The sequence below is a fragment of the Peromyscus leucopus genome, chromosome 15 (assembly GCF_004664715.2).
Source record: "Peromyscus leucopus breed LL Stock chromosome 15, UCI_PerLeu_2.1, whole genome shotgun sequence".
NCBI classification, from domain to species: domain Eukaryota; kingdom Metazoa; phylum Chordata; class Mammalia; order Rodentia; family Cricetidae; genus Peromyscus; species Peromyscus leucopus.
In genome coordinates this window covers 54,443,971-54,460,513 of record NC_051076.1, presented here as the reverse complement: position 1 = coordinate 54,460,513, position 16,543 = coordinate 54,443,971, and the positions used below count along the sequence as shown (strand labels likewise).

General features: G+C 46.1%; 1 protein-coding gene across 1 annotated transcript; it reads right to left on the bottom strand.

Annotated features, from left to right (window-relative positions):
* Positions 1 to 4,073: 4,073 nt before the first annotated feature.
* Positions 4,074 to 13,060, bottom strand: LOC114698034 (alpha-1,3-mannosyl-glycoprotein 4-beta-N-acetylglucosaminyltransferase-like protein MGAT4E). The gene is made up of 4 exons (XM_028876476.2): positions 12,801 to 13,060; positions 10,552 to 10,680; positions 10,019 to 10,115; positions 4,074 to 5,261 (listed from the first exon to the last, which is right to left on the bottom strand). The coding sequence occupies exons 2-4, from the start codon at positions 10,654 to 10,656 to the stop codon at positions 4,123 to 4,125; spliced, it is 1,341 nt and encodes a 446-aa protein (XP_028732309.2). The 5' UTR covers positions 10,657 to 10,680; positions 12,801 to 13,060; the 3' UTR covers positions 4,074 to 4,122.
* Positions 13,061 to 16,543: the final 3,483 nt, after the last annotated feature.

The following is a 16,543-nucleotide window of genomic DNA, read 5'->3' as shown; positions in this document are numbered from 1 at the left end:
ACTCCGACAGGAGCCCATCCAAGTCCACACAGCGTAATAGCGGTGCGAGCATGCCGTGCGTTTCACCCACTCCACGCCTCAATTACAAACCTCAAAGGTAAAATAAAGTAAATGGAGCCTGGTGCGCGGAGCCGCACCGAGGAAGGCGCCGGAAGTGCTTAGCACAGCGTCTGACACAGATGGTAATTTGGATACCTCACGATGCCAACCGTTTGGTGAAACATCCCCGGGTTCTGGTGCAGAAACGTGTCCGTGGTCTGAAGTCTAGGACAGCACACGGTGAGACCCGGAATGCCGGGAGCTGCCCTGTGATTAACACGGAGAGAAGGTGGCATCCGCAGGTTTGCTGACTGGTGAATATTCAGTTCACAGAACAGCCCAAACCTGAAGGTGAGGTGGTAAATGAGCTAAGTTCCAGGGTCTCGGAGAGGAGCCTAGAGGAAAGATGGAAATGACTAATGCTAATCCCAAAGATGGGAGAAGACCACAGACCCAAACCATCAATGGCCAAACTAATTAAAGCAAGTTTCTTTATTTGTGTACACAGGCTGCCTCCCCTAAGGTGGGTCGAGAGGTCAGCACTGGATGTGAGGAAGACAAGGCTTTTACATCTCGGGGGTAGGGGGTTTCTAAATGGGGGGTTTGGTGGGCAGAATAGGCGGGGTTGCAGGAGCAGAACCTAAGCGTAACCAGTTAGTTCCTCCCGAAACAATGGCATGGTTGCAAGGTGAGCCTAACTAGGTGACCATAACAAGGTAGTCATAGGTGGTCATAGAACCTTCTGAAACAAAGGCAGGGATGCAAGATGGTTATAAACAACTTTGGAAAGGACATGCTTGCCTTTCCTGGAACAGGCAGTACAGAACAATTTTCTAGTTCAGGTTACAGGTGGGCCACAGCCCAATCCTGGAGAAACAGAGGTTTCATCACAAACAGGAATGAACCTAGTTTGTCTTCACTATTATAAGATGGCTTTTAAGTCCAAGATGGAGGCAGGCTGGTTCTTCAATTAGTATTTTGAGCTGTGACAGATAGGGGAGGAAGACACCTCTTTGAATTCTTCTGGTAGACAAGGCAGGCTCTTGACTGACTTAATGTCTGTGGTGAGGCAGCTGGCGACTGTGTCTACCTCAGATTTGGGGCTAAGGGGGCTGAAGAAGCTATCGGTACCTACTGCCTCTGATTCGGTTGCTTTTTTTTTTTTTCTTCTTTTTTCTTCAGCAGATGAAATGCCTGCTGTGTGTCAGGTCCTCTGTGAGGCCTCAGGTACACAGGATGAGGAAAAGAGACATGCACTAACCTCAGAAAGCATGAGTTCGGGATCTAAAGAGGGGGATTATGAACCTTAAACAGCCACCCCTCTGTAGAGACGTGAAGAACAGAAGAGGAAGTTTCAAAGGGAATGAGTAACAGAGGGCCCGGCCTTGGTGCCCTTGGTGGTGGCAGAAAAGAAGCTGAAGACAGGTGGTTAGCAAGGTGGAGGAGGTTCAGGCCAGAAAACAGTACATGCAAAGGGCAAGGACAGGTGATGAGCTCAGGCTCACAGACGGAGCTACAAAAGCCGTGACAGACAGCGATCAGCCGTGAGCTTAGCAAGTTGTTAAAAGTGTCTGGAACCCAGAAGCGATGGGAAGCCACTGAAGAACTTTAAAACTTTCTAACTTTTCTTTTTATGTGTATGAATGTTTTGCCTGCATTTACATCTGTGCACCGTGCATGTGTGTGTGTGTGTGTGTGTGTGTGTGTGTGTGTGCGCACACGTGTGTGTGCACGCGCGCGCGCAATGCCTGCAGAAGCCAAAAGAGGGCCTTGCCTCCCCTGGAACTGGAGTAATGGACCATGAGCCACCATGGGGATTCTGGGAATCAAACCAGGGTCCTCTGGAAGAGCAACCAGTGCTCTTAACTGTTGGCCGAGCCATCTCTCCAGCCCCCTGGAGAACTTTAAATTGGGCGATGTCATGACCCCATGGGAAGTGTTTTTGCTTTATGATTCTAAGTCCTCACACATTTAATCACATTTGATGTTATCCCTGTCTTAAATCCCAGACCAAGTGGTCTCCAACAACTAGACCATATCACCCCACCCTTCCTTCTCCTCCCAGCAGATGCCTATCTACACCCACACCGATGGAAGGAGGTGATGCTGCTTGTGGGAAATGCAGGGGACCTGATTTCTCGGCCCTATCTCTTAGCCTTCTTGGTGACAATCTTGCTACTTGAATCTCAGGTTTCATGAAGTGGCCCAACCAGAAGGGAGAGACTCCATACTCCAGAGGCCTTTTGATTGGAAAAAACCTGCCTCTCCTTTTTTACCTGGGGCAGGGCTGGCAATGATAGACATTGTCCTACATGCCCGGGCCTGTCTGAGACTCCCTCTTCAAACTCAGCAAGCAGGGTTGGTGGGGCAGGCTGCCAAGGCTGAGGCTGAGGATGCTTCATCGGGGAATGAGAGCCTGCAGGAGGTGGGGGTGGAACTTGATGGACACTGAAGGCTAAACAAGGGAGCCGATGCCCTGAGTATCTACTGTCTGTCTTTTCTTTTCTTTTTTTTTCATGTGTAGTCCCAGCTGTCCTAGAACTCACTCTGTAGACCAGGCTGGCCTCGAACTCACTGAGATTGACTGCCTCTGCCTCCCGAGTGCTGGGATTAAAGGCGTGCGCTGCTGCCGCCGCCGCCGCAGCCACCACCACCACCGCCACCACCACCTGGCTGCTGTCTGTCTTATGTGTAGGAATTCCTTTCATTCACACGCCAAGCTTGCCTGGTAGTTGGAACTCCTCCTTTACAGACGGGGAACTGAACTCCAATGAGATCTTTCAGCTAGTAAGTTAGCTGGAATTAAAACCCAGGTTTGGGAGGTACTAAAGCTTTTGTCTTGTTGGTTGAACTTAAGTAATTAGAGAGGATCTGACTTGTTCTGCCCTGCTTCAGTAGCACTGAGATCCCTCTCCTGGGTTCACTTGGTAGAAATGCAGTTTACATGTGCACCTACACAACACACACACACACACACACACACACACACACACACACGCACGCACGCACGCACGCACGCACGCACGCACGCGCGCTTAAAAATATACCTTTTTAAAAATTAAAATAATGCTACCCTAAAGATGCCTTTAATCCCAGCACTCGGGAGGCAGAGCCAGGCAGATCTCTCTGAGTTTGAGGCCAGCCTGGTCTACAGAGTGAGTTCCAGGACAGCCAGGGCTACACAGAGAAACCTGTTTTGAATAAAAAACAAAAACAAAACAAAAAAGGGAGAAAGAAAAACATTTTAAAGAATCTTGATTTCCAATTATGATTATGATGATGATGATGATGTCATGCACTTAATAGTGTGTGCAGAGTCAGAGAACAACTTTTTGGAGTCCATGGTTTTCAGGATAGAACTCAGGTCACCAAACTTGTACAGCAAGAGCTTTTCCTCACTGAACCATCTTGCTGTTTCTCTCTCTCTCTCTCTCTCTCTCTCTCTCTCTCTCTCTCTCTCTCTCTCTCCCGAGACAGGGTTTCTCTGTGTAGTTTTTGGCTTCTGTCCTGGAACTCACTCTCTAGCCCAGGCTGGCCTCGAACTCACAGAGATCCGCCTGGCTCTGCCTCCCGAGTGCTGGGATTAAAGGCGTGCGCCACCAGCCGCTATCTCCCTCTCTATTTCCTATGTCCACCCTAAGGACTCCTCAGAGGCTAAGGATGGCTCAGTGGCAGAGTGTTAGCATGTTCAAGGCCCCAAGTTCAGTCTCCAGCGCTAAAACAGTTTGGTGTGCTTCCCACCATCCACCTCTGTGAACACCAAAGTGCGCACACACACCTTACACACACACTGCTTGGGGAGATCCAAGCATCCCAGGAATGTAAGGATTCTGAAAGGGACCAAGACCTTTCCCCAAATTTGGAGAAGCTGCATTTGTCAGAGTAAAATAACAGCAACAAAATCCTACTTGAGTGGCTTGTTTGGGTAGAAAAGGGGAAGAATGTTTCCTAATGTTTTAGTGGCACTTAAAAAAAAAAAAAATGGCCCTGCTTTCTTTTCCTGCCTTCTGTCCCCTTGGATTTCTCCAGCGTCATAGAGAAAAATGGCTTCAAGCTTTTAATTGTTCATAATCTGATACACCATCAGTTCTGATCAGCCTTTCTGTCTTCGGCATCCCCTGCCCTCCAGAGGTAGATATGCCTGATCATGAGACCACTGGCCTGATTAGCGGTCGCGGCCAGCTTCACGCAGCTTACTTGGTGCCCGGTGCTTTTCGGAATGATCCGATCCATCTGCCCTTGCACAAGACGGCCCAGGAGTTCAAAGCTGGTACAGTTTGGGGGCGTTCCTTCAGGCTGGTAGCCTAGCTCCACTTGACCCTTTTCTAGGGTGTACTTTCCATCCACGATGGAGCCTGTTCTTACTTGCACTCTGTTCAGGTTTGCTGGACGGCTCAAAATGACTGTCACATAGTTCCCTGTACTGACATTGTAGGTCCAGAAGAAGGACTCATCCAGAGTGTAGACCTCCTGCGGGGAGTAAACCCCAGTGAATCTCATGTCCGTGAAAACACTGCCAGGGAGGACATCAGGCCCATGAGGACCATTTTCCTGGGCTATCAAGGTCTTGTTCTCAAAAGTGAAGTGAGCTAGCCTGTGGTAGAAGAGGAAAGGTCTGCAGAGGATTGGGTTTTGCTGGGCCAGCAGGGTATGGAAGTGCAGGATCAGCCAGTCCAGCGGTCGCTCCTTGTGGAAGAGGAGGAGGAAGTTGGCCAGGAGTGGAAGGTCCCTGCTGTGGAAAAGTTTGCCAAGGAAGCCCATATTAGAGAACTCCAGGAGCACCCAGGTGTGGGGTTTCCTGTTGCTCACCTTTGAGTGAATGTGGCTGACAAAGTTAGGGGCACAGAAGACATCGTCCTCTATCAACAGGAAGTAAGTGGAGAGCTTCGGGGCAAAGCTCATGAGGAAGGCATGAGCTATGTTCTGCTTGGAGTACACCTGCTCCTGAGAGAGCCCATCCTGGGTGCTGTTCACAGTGGGGTAGGCATCGGATGGAGCATGGATCAGCAGCAATTGCCCTGTCAAGATCTTCGAGCTGTAGAGGCTGGAGATTTGGAGAACAGTTTTCCTGAGCCAGGTGGAATCAGAATCTGCCAGGTGAACCAGCACGGTCATCCGTTTCTGCTCAGCTGCAGAGGAGGCGTGGTACAGGGAGGCCAACGTATCCAAGAGGCCACCTTGACCCTGTCGTGGCACCGAGGTGATCCCCACTGTCAGCCATGCTGGGAAGAGGTAAAATAGGGACAGCTGTCAAGGTGTGGTGGCGAGAGTGAGCAGAAAGGTTAGAGAAAGCAAGGCATGATGAGGCTTGCCTGTAATCCAACCTTCGTACCCGGAAACTGAGGCAGGAGGATCATGAGTTCAGTACAGGCTACGTAGAATAGTGAGACTCTGTCTCAAATAAAATAAAATAATAAAACAAACCTAAGAGTATTAGGGAATGGGGCTGGAGAGGTGGCTCAATCTCTGTTCTTGCTGAAGACCCAAGTTTGGTTCCCTGCACCCATACTGGGGGACTCACAAGAGCCTGTAACTTCAGCTCCCGGGATCCAACACCCTCTTCTGGCCTCCATGGACACCCACCCACACATGTGTGCAGACACACACATAAATAAATTTTAAAGATTAGAATGCTATTTAGGGTATTTTTCTTTACTTGGCAGAGGGCATGTACATTCTGCTACTTTAAAAAAAAACTTTTTAAAAAAATTTTTTTTTAATGTGTATTGATGTTTTGCCTGCATGTATGTCTGTGTGAGGGTGTTGGATCCCCTGGAACTAGAGTTACAGACAGTTGTGAGCTGCCATGTGGATGCTGGGAATTGAACCTGGGGCCTCCGGAAGAGCAATCAGCGCTCTTAATCACTGAGCCATCTCTCCAGCCCCAGTTCTTGCTACTCTATTTTTTTTTTTTTTTTTTTATTTATAGCCAGGCAGTGGTGGCACATGCCTTTAATCTCAGCACTTGGGGAGGCAAGGGCAGGTGGATCTCTGTGAGTTTGCAGCCAGCCCGGTCTACAGAGGGAGTTCCAAGACAGCCAGGGCTACACAGAGAAACCCTGTCTCAAAACAAACAACAACAACAAAAGGCTTATGTATACAGTATTATGTATACAGTATTCTGTCTGCATATTTGCCTCCAGGCCAGAAGAGGGCGCCAGATCTCACTATACATGGTTGGGAGCCACCATGTGGTTGCTGGGAATTGAAGTTAGGACCTCTGGATGAGCAGCCAGTGCTCCTAACCTCTGAGCCATCTCTCCAGCCCTATCTTGCTACTCCTAAGTATGTAGAAATTTTAGCCTTATCTGCAAATTAATTAGACATGCAGAATCCTGACTCCATCTTCAGAATCTGTTTCAACTCTATCACTTGTATGTTCTTAAGAGTTGAGGAAATACTAAGTGCTGCTGAGTCCCTATGGATCCTCGTGAATATTTTTTCTAAGACAAAGTCAGGTGTGGTAGCACATGCCTTTGATCCCAGCACTCAGGAGGCAGAGGCAGGTGGATCTCTGAGTTTGAGGCCAGCCTGGTCTACAGCGTGAGTTCCAGGACAGCCAGAGATACACAGAGAAACAATGTCCTGAAGGAACAAAAAAACAAAAACAATAAAACAAGGTCTTTCTGTGTGGACCTTGCTGACCTGGAACTCACTGTGTTGTCTAAGATGACCTGGAACTTAGGGCAGGTTCTCCTGCCTCAGCCTCCCACGTGTTGAGAGTGTGCGTGTGTGCCAGCGTGTCCAACCTTCCTGAGTCTTTTTTAAAACTTGAAGCTTGTGGCTGAAGAACTTGATAAATATTAGCTTTTATTATGGTTGTTAGAGCTCTTTCGCTTTTATCCTTTTATTCAGTTCATCTTCCCAAAGGTCCCCTTTAATAAAGGTATATTAGGGGGAGGACTTTTTCTAAAAGCCAGGAGCCCCTGCTTTTCAGGTGCTAAGGACTGAATGACAGATTTCATCTACACTGTCTTGGTTGGCTTTAGCCAATGTGACCCAAGCTAGAGTCACCTGGAAAAGGCAATCTTAATTGGGAAAACGCCTCCATAAGTTTGGCCTGTAGGTAAGTTTGTAGGGCATTTTCTTGATTAATAACTGATGTGGGAGGGCTCAGCTCATTGTGGGCAGTGCCACCCCTGGGCAGGTGGTCTTGGGGTCTAGAAGAAAGCAAACTGAACAGACCAATAAAGAGAGCCCTTCTATGGTCCCCACATCAGCTCCTGCCTCCAGATTTCTGCCTGAGTTCCGGTCTTGACTTCCTTGACTGATGGACTGTGACCTGGAGGCATAAACTGACATGACCCTTTCCTCCCCAGCTTGCTTTGTTGCTAAGATACACACTCGGGGAAAACACTCGACCTACACACGTTCCATTTCTGCAGCCCCGGAGCCCGGGAGCCCGGGGCCTGGGATTCTTACCCCAGTTCTGCCACTTCTGACTGTGGTGTTGGCCAAGTCCTTCCAGCCCTGAGTTTAGTCCTAAAGCCCATAAAGCCCGAGGACTCAGGCTCTCTACCCTTAGACCCTCCAGTGTCAGATGTTCTCTAATGCAGTGATTGCTCTTGCTAACAAAAAACTAACTTTATTTTTTTCCCACCAGTGATTTTTATCTTCTTTTCGTTTTTGTTGTGGTTGCTGTTTTTTGTTTGTTTATTTTTTTGAGACAGAGTTTCTCTGTGTAATCCTGGAACTAGCTTTGTAGATCAGGCTGGCCTTGAACTCCCAGAGATCTGCTGCCTCTGCCTCTGAGTACTGGGATTAAAGGCGTGTGCCACCACTACCTGGCTTTTTCTTTTTTTTTTTTTTTTTTTTTTTTTTTTTTGTTGTTGTTGTTGTTTTGTTTTGTTTTGTTTTTTTGGTTTTTGAGACAGGGTTTCTCTGTGTAGTTTTGCGCCTTTCCTGGAACTCACTTGTAGATAGATCAGGCTGGCCTCGAACTCACAGAGATCTGCCTGCTCTGCCTCCCGAGTGCTGGGATTAAAGGTGTGTGCCAATGCCGGCTTCTCATTCTTATATATTTTGTTTAATCATTGAATTCCTCTACCTAAAAATGCAGACAATCTTAGCCACAGTTCTTCTTTTAAATATTTTAACTCGTATCTCTTCCCTCTTATTTAAATGCTTTAAAGCTGCACAGTTTCAGAGCATGGTGGTACATACCTGTAATCACAGCATCCAGGACACTGAGGCAGGAAGACCTCAAGTTCAAAGCCAGCTTGAGATACATAGTGAGGTGGAGGCCAGTCTAGGCTGCAAAGGGAGACTCCTTATGTCAAATAAAAAAAAAAACAAAAAAAAAAACAAAAACAAAACAAAAAACTGTTGGCTCAGTAGTTAAGAAAGCTTGATGATATTGCAGAGTTAGTTCAGCTTTTAGCACCCAATTCAGGCAGGTCACAACTACCTGCAACTCCAGCTCCTGGGGATCTATACATATACCTATACCATACACATATATACACATAGACATACATGTACTATACACACATAAACAAACAAACAACAAACAAAAAACAATGGCTGGTGCCATAACTCTCCAAAAAAGGCCACATAAGGTCTGGAGATATGACCCAGTGGTTAAGAGTGACTACTGCCCTTACAGAGGAGCTAAGTTCAGTTCCTAGCACCCACCTGGTAGGCTTACAACTGCCCTCTTCTGGCCTCTGTGGGTACTTGTACTCATGTACATAAAGCCATAGACAGAGACACATGCCTATGTGTGTGTGTGTGTGTGTGTGTGTGTGTGTGTGTGTGTCTTCACTTAATTAAAAACAAAATAAAAAGCATGGTACAATGGTGCATGCTTTCAATCCCAGCACTCTAGAGGCAGAGGCAGGAGGATCTCTATGAATTGAACCTAGTCTACATAGTGAGACTCTGTTTCAAATCAATAAATGAAAAGCCACATGATCATTCATTCCCCAGCTCCTCCCACCACCAAAAGCCACATAACCATCCATTCCTAGGGCATGATCATAATTGCAGATTGAAATGTTAAGTTATATAATGGAGTTATGCTCCTTGTTTACCCAATGTAAACATGTTTGGTATTGCAGATGAGTATATATATATATAATATAATATTCAGAAATGTTTTGTAATATGTGGTCAACATATTGTATCCACCTATTTTAAGTATTTTTAAAAAATTTTTTTATATGTATACAGCAATCTTTTTGTACACTGTGAATATTTATTACTCTCATTGGTTAATAAAGAGCTGACTGGCCAATAGCTAGGCAGGAAAAGGTTAGGTGGGATTTGCAGACAAAAAGACAGCATAGGGTAGAAGAGGGTGGGGTCGCCAGGAGACACAGAGAAGCAAGATGAACATGCTGTGCTGAAAAAAGATACCACCACATGGTGGAGTGTAGATAAGAAATGTGGGCTAGGGTTGGGGATTTAGCTCAGTGGTAGAGTGCTTGCCTAGCAAGCACAAGGCCCTGGGTTTGATCCTCAGCTCTGAAAAAAAAAGTGGGCTAATTTAATTCATAAGAGCTAGTCAGTAACAAGCCTAAGCTATTGGCCGATCATTTATAATTAATATTAATTCTTTGTGTGATTATTTTATTCAGGAGCCGGCTGGCAGGACAGAGCTGACTCAGGTGAGACACAGAAAAGTCCACCTACAGGTGTGTGTGTGTGTGTGTGTGTGTGTGTGTGTGTGTGTGTATGTGTGTGTGTGTTACTGGAAACTGAACTCAGGTCCTCTGGAAGAACAGCAAGTACTCCTAACCACTGAACTATCTCTTCAGCCCTGATTCCACCTATTAAAACACCTACCTTTATCTGTTCTTTCTTCTTCATACCCCTGGCTCGTCAATGTCCTGGGATTGGGGAGGGAGTTGTCAGCCAGATTCAAGTGTTTCTGGACAGTCCTGCCTTTCCTCCTGCTGCTGCTCTTTTTTCCTGGCCATCTTCCCTCATATGAGCCTCCCCTCCCCTGAGACTCTACCTCCCTCTCCCTGGTACTCACTCTTTTTTCTCTGGTGGATTTTTTCCAAATATTTGTAGGTAATGGCCTGCCAGTCTTCTAAGGATTTGGGGTTCTTCTTACTGCCAAGTCTGATCACCTGGACCATTGACAAACGCAAACGCAAATATGCACATATATATGTGTATACACACACACACACACACACACACACACACACACACACACAACCTTTCATAAAATGATGGCTTTTATTTCTCCCAGCCTCCCATATGCCGTTTTAGTGAAAGAAGTGAGGTGAGTCACTCTTCTAGAATGTGTCCAGCATAGTGCCTGCCCATGGGTCAAAAGACTCATGGGCTCCAGCAGTATTTGTTTTCTCCCTTACCTTGAGAAACATGACAAATAAATGTAGCTAGTTTATGGAATCATGGGTAGATCCACACCAGCTCCACTCAGAGCCTCCAGCTCCTGGTGGAAAGGATTAGAAGGAAAGGCCAGACTTCTTGGGCAACTTGCCTGTCCTTACCCTTCCCACCGCGCACACGCCCAGTTTCCCAAATAATAGTCACCACCTTTTGGATATCTTCCATTTCCTCAGGTATTCTCAGGGTGATGATGACCCACAGGAACACCATGGCCACAGAGATTTTGAAGCCCCGCCTGGTGGAACACCGCATTGTGTCTGCACTGGGCTATGGTTCCTACAGCAGGAAGTCAGTATGTACAGTGAGAACTCTATCCTTCCTGACTGTAAGACTATTGTTAACTTTTACAAATTTGCTCTGATCTAGGAACCTGACAGAACACACAGAACCTTGTTCCCCACCTAGAGAAAGAAGGTCACCTGTCCTGTGATGACATTTGCTGCCTTTCTTCATACATTTGTTTGGAGTTTCAACTTTCCCAAAGTTTCCCCTGCTCAGAATGATAAGGGCTAGCTGGAACATTATTAACATGGCTAGTCTGTGCTAGGAAACAGATGGTCATTGTACTGTATACATTAAAAAAAAAAAAATAGTTGGGGTTGGGGATTTAGCTCAGTGGTAGAGCGCTTGCTTAGCAAGTGCGAGGCCCTGGATTCGGTCCTCAGCTCTGGAAAAAAAACGAAGTCAAACTATTAGCCAAGGGTGGGGTGGGGGTGACAGTGGTGGTGTTGATGGTGGGGGCACACGCCTTTAATCCCAGCACTGGCCAAGGCAGAGGCAGGCAGATCTCTGAGTTCAAGGCCAGCTTGGTCTATAGAGTGAGTTCCAGGACAGCCAGGGCTACATAGATAAACCCTGTCTCAAAAACAAACCAACCAAACAACAACAACAAAAAAGTCAAGCTTTTAAATGGCTGAAGTCGGCAGGCACTGTGGCACATGCCTGTAATCCTAGCACTTGAAAGGTGGAGACAGAATGGTCAGGAGTTCAATGTGTCCTTGGTTATGTAGTGAGTTTAAAGTTAGTCTGGGCTATATGAAACCCTGTCTCAAAAAAAAAAAAAAAAAAAAAAAAAAAAAAAAAAAGCGAAATAAATAAATAGCTGAAATTGATGTGACGCCAAAGTATGTCAAATTGATACCTTTCTTGTCTTTTAGAATCAAAGTTTTTTTTTTTTTTTTTTATTTTTTTTTTTTTGAGACAGGGCTTCTCTGTAGTTTTGGTGCCTGTCCTGGATCTTGCTCTGTAGCCCAGGCTGGCCTCGAACTTACAGAGATCAGCCTGTCTCTGCTTCCCGAGTGCTGGGATTAAAGGCGTGCGCCGCCGCCGCGCCGCCGCCCCGCCACCACCACCATCATCATCACCACCACCCAGCCTAAAGATTTTTTTAAAAAAATACTTGAACTTGTAGGCCTTAACTAGGACAGGATCTGTTAACACAAAGTAAGTTAAGTGAGTTTATTGGAACACAGGACAGCTCAGGCTCAAAAGTGCCTGCATCCAACCTTCTGGAGCATTTTTTCTGATCACTAAAGTATTAGAAGAAAGGCTTGGGCTGGAGAGATGGCTCAGAGGTTAAGAGCATGACTGCTCTTCAGAGGTCTGAGTTCATTCTAGCACCCACATGGTGCTCACAACATCTGTACTAGATCTGGCACCTCTTCTGTGTATATAATAAATAAATCTTAAAAAAAAAAAAAAGCTTTCAGATGCCTTGTTACATGAGTTCAATTATTGTATACTCAGGACACAAAAAAGAAACTGTAGTCAAGTGATTTCTATGATCCAGAGGCCATAGTATGGCATCATCTTAGTAGGGTTCACATTTTTTTAAATTAATAATAATTCTTTGGAGGGGGTTGTGAGCCTAGCCTTTAAGGACTAAGCTATCTCTCCAGCCCAAATTTCTTTTTTACAAAAAATTATGTGTGTTAGCTGGCAGTGGTGGTGCATGCCTTTAATCCTAGCACTCAGAAGGCAGAGCCAGGCAGATCTCTGTGAGTTTGAGTCCAGCCTGGTCTACAAAGTGAGATCCAGGACAGGCTACAAAACTACACAGAGAAACCCTGTCTCAAAAAACAAAAAAACAAACAAACAAAAAAAAAAAAAAAAAGAAAGAAAGAAAGAAAAGAAAAAATACAACAACAACAAAATTATGTGTTTTTATGTCTGTGTTTATGTAAGTGCAGTGCCCATGGATCCCCCTAGAACTGGAGTTACGGGTGGTTGTGAGCTGCCTGCTCTGGGTACCAGGAACTGAACTCAGGTCCTCTGCAAAGAGCATCACATACTCTTAAGTGCTGAGCCCTCCCTCCAGCCCTGAGTTTGTGATTGTAGTTAAAAAAAAAAATACTTACTCATAATAATAAGATTTTATAGACAAAAATTGTTCTTACCTTATGAACTTCTACGTAAGAGACCCAGACGACCCTGGCTTCTCTAGACCATAAATGCATGGACAAGTACACTCAATGAAAAGGCTAAACAACTACAGTTAAAAGACTTCACCACAATAGACATAGCTCACTCCCTTCTGTCTTTCTGTGGTGTTGTTATGCAGCAGCAAACTCTGTCCTTGCCCAGCCCTCTCAGGTCAACAGTCTTCTGGCGAGGGCAGGACAAGGACTAGAGGAGTTAACGACAGTGGTCTCAGGTCTCTGAGGTTTCCTCCCCTTGAGCTCAGCTCCCTCTGTGATGTTACGATTGTGTCTCAGCCCCCCACTCATAGCATCAGAGGGGCACAGGTACAGGACTTACATGTGTGAGCGTGTGCTTCATAACCCCTACCTAGGAATTATTATTTGCCCTAAAAACCAGCAGCTGGTCTGTATCTTTTAACCGACAGATGTGGAGAACCACCAAGCCCACCCCAACGCATCCTGCTTTCCTGTGACTCTGCATCCTCTCCCTCCCCTTTCACTGGCCTCCTGCTCCCTCTCATTCTGAGCTTGTCACCCTTGCATTCATCCTCTCTCTTCTGCGTGATCTCTTCTCCCTCTCTACTGGATCTTCGTCATCACGGAAAAGCAGGCCTGTTAGCTTCCTGTGGAAGGAAAGGCAAAAAGGAAAATCCCTCCCTTGAACTCGAGTTTCAAGTTATGTCCCACGTCTCTGAAATTCTTTTTTTTTTTTTTTTTTTTTTTTTTTTGTTTTTCGAGACAGGGTTTCTCTGTGTAGCTTTGCTCCTTTCCTGGAACTCACTGGTAGCCAGGCTGGCCTCAACTCACAGAGATCCACCTGCTCTGCCTCCGAGTGCTGGATTAAAGGCGTGCGCCACCACCGCCTGGCACGTCTCTGAAATTCTATACAGTGAGTCCTTGACAGTGTGGACTTTAGAGCACTCATATTTTTTCTCACGTGTCTGTGCCTTGAGTCCACTGCACCCCTTGTGTTCTGACCCCCAGTTCCCCATTGACCATTCCTTCTTAGCTTTCTCCCCTGGCTTATTCTTCTCCTAAGCCATCAACACACATGGTCTCAAAGCTTTCTCTCTTCCTCCACATTCTCTCTGGCTAACCGCAGACCTGTGTGTGTGTGTGTGTGTGTGTGTGTGTGTGTGTGTGTGTGTGTGTGTGTGTAAAATACACCCACCTGAACTCTAGGTCACCTATTTGAGGTCTTTGCTTGGATGAATAAGAATCATTTCTCTCTCTTCTATCCTATCATTTCCTCACGTTCTCTCCATCACAGTAAATTGCACCATCACCTTTTCCATTATTTACTTGGGTGCCAGGGGGTACGGGGCTATCCTTCATGATTTTCTCTTCTTAGCACTCCATATCCAATCTGTTTAATCTTGTTACTATGTCCTCAGAATTTTACCAGACTAGCGCCCTTTTCAACACCTGCTACAGTTAGCACGAGTCTCTCTAATCTGTGCCGTTCCAAATCTCTGCCCTCTTCTCCTGACGTCTGCCCTCTACTCATCTGTCAGAGACACCTTTTAAAATTACAAATCAAACTGGGTGGTGGTGGCATGAGCCTTTAACCCCAGCACTTAGGAGGCAGAGGAAGGTGGGTTTCTATCAGTTTGAAGCCAGCCTGATCAACAGGTTGAATTCCAGGACAATCAGGGGTACACAGTGAGACCTTATCTCAAAACAAAGTGCAAACAAACAAAACAACAACCCCCAAACCAACATTCAGAAATCAAGGAACTGGAGAGATGACTCAATGGTTAAGATCACTTGCTGGGCTTCAGAGAACCCAGGCTTGAGTCACAGAATCCATGTGGTGGCTCACAAGTTCCAGGGGATCTGGATGTTCTCCTCTGACCTCCACATTCATCAGACATGCATGTGGCATACATATATACATACATACATACAAACATGTAGGCAAAAAACTTATATACACATTAGACACTTTAAAAAAATTAAAATTATAAATAAAATTTAGTAAGGTGGCATGTGTCTGTACTCCCAGACTCCCAGCACTCAAGAGTCTAAGGACGTGAGAGTATTGTGAGTTAGAAGCCAACATGGGCTACATAAAAAGATCCTATCTAAATAAAGAAGAGGGGGAGGAGGGGGAGGAGGGGGAAGAAGAGGAGGAGGAGAAGCAGAAGTAGAAGCAGCAGCAGCAGCAGCAGCAGAGGGCTTTTAACCATGCACGCCTTTAATCCCAGCACCAGGGAGGCAGAAGCATGTGGATCTCTATGAGTTTGAGGCCAGCCTGGTCTACAGAGTGAGTTCCAGGACAGCCAGGGATACACAGAGAAACCCTGTGTCAAAAAAATCAAAACAAATAAATAAATAAAATGAAAAGAAAAAGAAAAATTCTAAATCAGATGAGATACCTCTTCTGGTGACCTCTCATTGCAAATAAGTTGGAAACTCAGCGGGTGGTGGTGCACACCTTTGATCCCAGCACTGGAGAGGCAGAGGCAGGTGGGTGTTTGTGAGTTCGAGGCTAACCTGGTCTACAGAGTGAGTTCCAGGACAGCCAAGGCTACACAGAGAAACCCTGTCTCAAAAAACAAACAAACAAACAAACAGGGGGGAAAAGTCCTGACTTCTATGACCTACTTGTGAAGTTTCTTTCTAGACTTAGAGGCTTGTTTTCTTGGAGTATGTCCTGACTCATACGGACTTTCGAGTCAGGGTCTTTGCACATGTTGTTCTTTTTTTAATGTTTATTTTTTATTTCATCTGCACTGGTGTTATGCCTGTCTGTGTGTCTGTATGAGGCAACCAGATCCCCTGGAACTGGAGTTACAGACAGTTGTGAGCCACTATGTGGTCGCTGGGAATTGAACCTGGGACCTTTGGAAGAGTAGCTAGTGCTCTTAACCACTGAGCCATCTCTCCAGCCCCTGTAAGTGTTGTTCTTTTAGAACACTTCTCTGTAGATTTACCCCATAGCTGCCCCTTCCCTGTCCCTGAACTCCAAGCTCAGATGTTCCCTCTGCTGCCTTGAGTTACTGGCTCGTGAGGCCTGTGCCACCACTTCCATCCTTCCCTTCCCTATTGGATGATCTGTTGTATTTTCCTGAGCCTTTGTTGCTACCAGAAACAATTCCGCCCCCACCCCCCTCAGCTGAGGCCCGAACCCAGGGCCTTGAGCTTGCTAGGCAAGCGCTCTACCACTGAGCTAAATCCCCAACCCCCAGAAATAATCTTGGTTATTGTGTTTGCTGTCTGTCACTGTCCACTAGCCTAGCATTCTAAACTCCAGAGGGGCAGACACTTTGTTTTATTACTCTATCTACAACATTTTGCAGAGTACCTGGCCTGGAGAACCAAGTTCAACAAGTCTTTATTAGCTCATGGGTTATGGGAGAATCCTGATAGTTGACAAAGTTCACCAAGGAACGCTATGATAGATGCTAAGGACAGAACAGTGTCATGAAGCCATGGATGGAATGGCTGTGGGTACAGGATGGTTAAAACACACAGATTATGGGCTCCGACAAACTAGGCTAGAATCTGCTTCTGTTCAACTTGTTCATGTGACCTTGGCCAAATGACTCAGTCTTTCTGAAGCCCGGCTCCTCCCCTAACAACTGAAGATGGCTGATGACCACTCTCCAGGGCCTAAGGGTTTTTTTGTTATTTAAGACAGGATCTCAAGTGGCCCATGCTTGACTCTGGCTCAGGCTGGCTTTAGTCCCCTTACACCTTTGGCAGCCCACATCCTT

What these genes read in the sequence shown, in the direction of transcription:
- LOC114698034 (XM_028876476.2), bottom strand. Translation starts at nt 10,656, where the DNA reads ATGCGGTGTTCCACCAGGCGGGGCTTCAAAATCTCTGTGGCCATGGTG. An exon ending in AAATGGAAGATATCCAAAAG is followed by an intron (nt 10,116 to 10,551) that starts GTGGTGACTATT and finishes TCAATGGTCCAG; the next exon opens with GTGATCAGACTTGGCAGTAA. An exon ending in AATCCACCAGAGAAAAAAGA is followed by an intron (nt 5,262 to 10,018) that starts GTGAGTACCAGG and finishes ACCTCTTCCCAG; the next exon opens with CATGGCTGACAGTGGGGATC.